Raw genomic sequence first — 5,477 nt, 5'->3', positions numbered from 1 at the left:
GGCCCCGGCTCCCGGGCGGGTTGGATGGGGCAGCGGCAGCTCCCAAAGCCGCGCTGGCAGGATCCACCAGACCCCTTCAGCCGGAGACCCGACTCCAGCGCCTCACGCGGGCTGGTTCCGGGAGCAGAGACCAGTGTGTCAGTGCCATGGAAAGGGTGAGGTGGGGAGGAAAACCGACGCCTTGGCAGTGATGAACGTGTCCTGCCGAGTGCCGGTGACTTAATCTGTGCGGATGGCATGTGAAGGCTGAGTGTGGGGCTGGTTTCCTTCCTGCCCGAGTGGGGAACGGGCGATTACTGTGCCCGGGAGCGGGGTCATTTGAGCTGCTTGCCTGTGGGTTCCTCACCGGGACGGCTGGTGGCATCGGGCTGCGAAAGCTGTGGTGTTTTGTCTCTATTAGCAGAGAGATCCATCAACTGGCTGGAATTCAGGAAAGAGGATTAAAAACCACTATCTAGTTATTCCTAATTTAGGTTGGCGTTCACAGGCAGAGAGACAGCCTGTGGGGTGCGGGTGGCGAAGCCTGCCTGGGACGCGTGCGGTGTCCTCGGCTCACAGCCCCCTCGAGCCTGGCTGTTGCCCCACTGGGGACACCTCCACCCACCCGAGATGCCAGGTGCTCCAGGGACAAACGGGCTTTTCCCCTTTGGAGGCGTTTAGGTGGGCTTTACCATCTCCATCCCTTTGATGAGAGCAGTTGTTGGGACTGCCGTGAGCTCCTGCGTGGGAGGTGTCCCCATCAGAGAAGTTGTTGGGCTTGGGAACCAGCTCGCTCGCAGGAGCTGCCGGCATTAAGCCCACGAGCCGCCACGCTTCTGCGTGCGTGATCCTGGGCCGGGGAGCATCTCCATGATTTTTCAAGCCTTTGAGCCTGCATAAGTGGAAATTAACTTTTCTAAGGAATTTTGGCAATTCTGCTGCAAGGACTAGGAGGAGCCAAGAAATAATCCAGAGCCCCTTTAGATGAACTCCTTCAGCTTAAAATGTGCTCTGGCTGTGTTCCTGCCGGGTCAGTCTGGGCCTGTATTTCAATTTGTTTGTGCTTCGCCTGTGTTTTGGATTGCCTTTCTCCCCGCTGAGATTCAGGGCTGCATCTGCAAGGAGATTTTGGAAGGACAACGTGTGCCGTATCTTTTCTGTGAAGAAACGGCTTTTAATGCTGCCAGCTTGGGATGCGATTGCTGTATGGAACGGATTGATTAAAAATGCAATAGCCTTCCCCATCAGTAACACGTGATGTTCGTTTCCAGGAAAAGAGGAGTTCCTCTCCCCGGCAGCACTGTTGATGACCTCCTGAAGCATGTCAGCTACAAAACACCACTGACACTTACCCAATTTCTAGAGAAGTTTAATCACTACATGCCTGCCATTGCGTAAGTACACCCCTTTTTTGCTTCTTCCCCCTCAACCCTTGGCAGGACCATTTGGCTAACGTTGCTCAGCCTTGGAGGTCACCTCGCCTGTCCCCATTGTGCCCCGAGGGTGGCGAGTCCCGGTGATGGGTCCCACTGCTGTCCCTGCAGGGGTGACCGTGAGGCGGTGAGGAGGATCGCCTACGAGCTCGTGGAAACGAAAGCAAAAGAAGGAGTCATCTACGTGGAGGTCCGGTACAGCCCTCACCTCCTGGCCAACTGCCACGTGGATCCCATCCCCTGGGGCCAGACCGAGTGAGTGATCCCACCGTGCCGGGGAGCCGGTGGGTGGCTGGTGGGGCGTGGAGCAGCCAGCGTGTGTTCAAAGTCTGGTGTAACCAAACCTCCTCTCTCCAACGCAGCGAGCGCCGGCGCTCTTCCACCTCTCTTCCCCATCGATAGGATTTTTCCCCTTATAACATCTCTGTGTGCTGCCATGTTTTAATGTCCCTTGCTTTGGGCACCTGATTCCGCCTGGGCAGAGCAGCAGCCGTGCTTGAAGCCGCTCTCTGTGCGAGGGAGAGCAGCGTTCAGACACGGGTCGCCTGCCTGCAAAACGTGAATTTGAGCTGGCGGAGACGGCGGGCGATGTTGGAGGGGGCTGGCCATCCGATCCCGATTCCTTCTTTACTCGTCACCCCCTCTGTGATGTGTGCCTCCGACTGAATCGGTGCTGGGCTCCGTGGCCCTTTGCATGATGAGCTGTGCTGAGCCCCCGTGCTTGCCCCGGCCCGGCTGCCGGCAGCTGGGTGCCCTGATGCGATGCTCTGGCAGAGCGCAGGTTCCTCGGCGGGATGCAAATCCTGCCCGAGTTCCTGGAGATTTTTCTAAATCTCACTATCGTCTTTGCATGCTTTTGTGCCTGACATCTGGTAAATCTGGGGATGGCATGGGTGTAAAAAGTGCTCTTCAGCTCTGGCGGCCTCGTCGGGCTCCTCTGGCTGTTAAGGCGAGTGGGACCCCAGGCAGCCTGGGTTTTGCGTGGGGTGTCCCGTGGGGATGCTGGGCTGGGCCTGGGGCTCCTGCCTGCCTCCCTGGTGGGTGTCCGGCCTCTCGCTGACGGCTTTTCTTCCCTGCAGGGGAGACCTCACTCCAGATGAAGTCGTTAACCTCGTAAATCAGGGACTACAGGATGGAGAAAGGGATTTCCGCATCAAAGCCAGGTCTATTCTATGCTGCATGCGCCATATGCCAAGTAATGTATTGCAGCTCCCCTGCTGCTCTGCTCCCCTTCCCTGACGCGTGGCGGGGGGTGACGTCCCCTGGGTTCAGGTCCCCGCAGAGATGTGGGGAAAGCCCGGGTCCTGTGGCCCTGGGTCACACTGAGATGTAGTTTTTTCTCTGGGGGGGTCCTCTGCTCCCTTAAACTATGGGGAAGGGGTCTGCTGGATGCGAGAATGGGTACAACCAGTATCTGAAAAGTCTCACTAGAGGGACGAAACGGGCTCTTCTCTCCTCTCCTGGTGGAGGTGCCATTTCTGCTCGTACCTCGCTCCCAGCTTGAGGGCCAGTTGAAGCCGTTGCCAAAGTGAGCGGCCACGTCTGCCGCGACTGTCCGGTGGGTCTGAGAGCAAACGCTCCCGGGAGGAGGACCAGGCGTGAGATCTCGCGTTTCCTATGGAGTCAGACGTGAAATTTTCCCCGCTCGCGATCGTGCTGCTACAGCGGCACGCTTCTTCGTTAGCCTGGAAGTGGGTCAGCCAGAGGATCTGCTGGCTGCAGGCTCTAGAAAGACAAGTAAAATATACTTTAGCCAGACGTATAAAGTGTTTTTTATAAAATCGGCAGCTCTGAACCTTGTCGGTAACAGGTGCTGTGAGCCAGAACAGGGAAAAAACCTAATTTTCGGTGTTTCACTGGGCTGCTGATTTCTGTGAGCGTCTTCCTCTAGGGAAGTTTGTACGACAGTAGCCGTCTTACATGAAGACTTTGTTACGAATATCTTCATATCTCACAACAGTTTTATGTAGGCTTAGTAGGGTAGAAGGTGGAGAGTTTTGCTAACAAGTACATGGTTAATTTGTGTCTAGAAATGTGAAAAATGATGTTCTTGGAAACTGGGAGATTTGAGAGTGGGTTTTTTTCCTGCCTGCGTAATCAACCCCAAACAATACTTTGAAAACTTGACCCTTAAATTTCTGGTTTCTAGGAAAAAAACCCTTTTCTTTGTAGAAACTGGGAAGCTGTAAGGCAGTGTCACACTTGCCTGCGCCTATAGTCCCTGCCAATGCACAGGTGGTAAAGGCAGAAGGTGGCGGGAGCATCCGAGGGCACATGCGGCGTGTGCTTGCGCAGCAGGAGGGGTCGCTGGGGCAGGCGTCCGAGTTGGCATTTTCGTGCCTCTGTACCAGGGCACCAGCTCTCACCCAGAGTCAGCGATGCGCTCGATACAGGAGTTCTAGTGGCACGTTTGGGATGTGCTGCCCAGTGAGAAGCAACCCTGTAATTTGTGAGGGGTTGAGAGAAAACCAGAACCAGCTCATATTAAACTTGTTAATAAAATAATGGCTCTAATCTGGTGAGTTGGAAAGTGATGAAAAAAGATGAAATTGCACACGTGTTCTTATATGTTCGTATGGTTTTGGGGTTGTACATGCACAGCAGATGCCTGTTGATTATTAACACTACAGTTTATCCCTGTTTCTTGGCCTTTTTGCTAAGGGTAAGTGCTGTATGAGTTAGTAGATGCATGTCCTTTCTCAGAGGTTATCTATCCTGCTCAGAGATAACTCTGAAGTAGTTTTTGGTCACTGATGCCAAAAAGATAAAACTTTGTGAGTGTTAAAGGTCACCTTCCAGGAGGCTGACCAGCTCCTTCCCACCAGGAGTAGCATCCATCATCTTGTCTCGGGGAGTCGAGGATGCTCTGCAACAGAGCAGGGCTGACTTGTACAGGGGTCCCCCAGAGATCCCTCCCGGCCCAAACTCCCCCATGGCACAACACGTCCGATGGGCCGGTTCTTCCCCTTCCGCGCCTTGCCCAGCCTGGGACGGGGTGAAAGCTCAGGAGCGGGTTGAGGGATTTCTCCCACGCACCGTGTTACAGCTGTGCAGTTCAGATTACCTTGGGCAAACTGCAGCAATCACCACTCTGTTTGGAGGGGTTTTTTTCTTCTTTTTTTTTTTCTTCCCCCCCTTTGCTCAAAGTGAGCAGAGAGCAGTTTTATAGCTGGTAAATGCATTTGAGTTCCCTTTCATTGACAATGGACTAATCAGCAGGTTTTACTTGCCTGAAGATGACAGACCTTTCTAGGAGTTTGTTAGCTTTCTTTTTGACCATCAAATTTGAGGAAATACCAAAGAAAATAGCTCTAGCCGCCTAGTTATAGCACCAGATTTGTTCAGAGAAATGCTGACGGTGTGACTCTTACCAGTGCTTTCTCCTGAACCCTGGCACTGTCTCTTCCAGGCTGGTCTCCAGAGGTGGTGGAGCTCTGCAAGAAGTATCGAAACAACTCTGTGGTGGCCATCGACCTGGCTGGGGATGAGTCCCTCAAGGTGGAGAATTCCTCCGAGCATAAGAAGGCTTATGAGGTTTGTTTAATAAGCTTCTTAAAAGGAATGATGAGAAAAACGTACATTGAGGGGATGTGCGTAAGGGGACACAGAGTATATTATTCAGACTGCAAACAGCTGGGACAGCTTAAAAATTCGTTGCAGCTATTAAAAACATTCTGTTAAATAGCAAAAGTATTTGTTTATATTTCCTAAATGATTAATGGCAGGCATCATTGCTTAAACACGGCGTTAAAGCTGGAGCTCGGCACGCTACCCGGTAGCGCGGAGTGCGGCGCGAGTGATGTGGAGCCCATGTCCCCACCAGCAGCACCCGGCTGCTGGGCTGGGGTCTGCTCCTGGGCCTCGCCAAAACCACCCGTGGGCCAGGGTGGAAGAGACTGGCCTTTCCAGTCTGGCAGAACCCACGTCCAGGCTCCCCGTCTCGTCCCTGTGCAAGGGACTCGCCCAGGCTCGGAGGTGCTGAAGCAAACCCCATTCCCGAGCGTTGGCCTTCCCTTGGCAGGGAAGTGCATCCCCATAAGTACTGCTGCTGTGCTCCGGGGGGTA

At 53.9% G+C, this 5,477-nt stretch overlaps 1 protein-coding gene across 1 annotated transcript in view; it reads left to right on the top strand.

Moving 5' to 3' along the window:
* Positions 1 to 1,236: 1,236 nt before the first annotated feature.
* Positions 1,237 to 5,477, top strand: part of ADA (adenosine deaminase) — an 8,853-nt gene continuing 4,612 nt past the window's right edge. The window contains exons 1-4 of the mRNA XM_010294944.1: positions 1,237 to 1,373; positions 1,524 to 1,667; positions 2,492 to 2,607; positions 4,822 to 4,946. Of these exons, the coding sequence (XP_010293246.1) occupies positions 1,237 to 1,373; positions 1,524 to 1,667; positions 2,492 to 2,607; positions 4,822 to 4,946 (522 nt within the window). The remainder of the gene's footprint in view (positions 1,374 to 1,523; positions 1,668 to 2,491; positions 2,608 to 4,821; positions 4,947 to 5,477) is intronic.

Source organism: Phaethon lepturus, unplaced genomic scaffold (assembly GCF_000687285.1).
Source record: "Phaethon lepturus isolate BGI_N335 unplaced genomic scaffold, ASM68728v1 scaffold35469, whole genome shotgun sequence".
Lineage (NCBI taxonomy): Eukaryota > Metazoa > Chordata > Aves > Phaethontiformes > Phaethontidae > Phaethon > Phaethon lepturus.
Note: the sequence above shows the minus strand (reverse complement) of the source record. Positions and strands in the feature narration are given on the sequence as shown.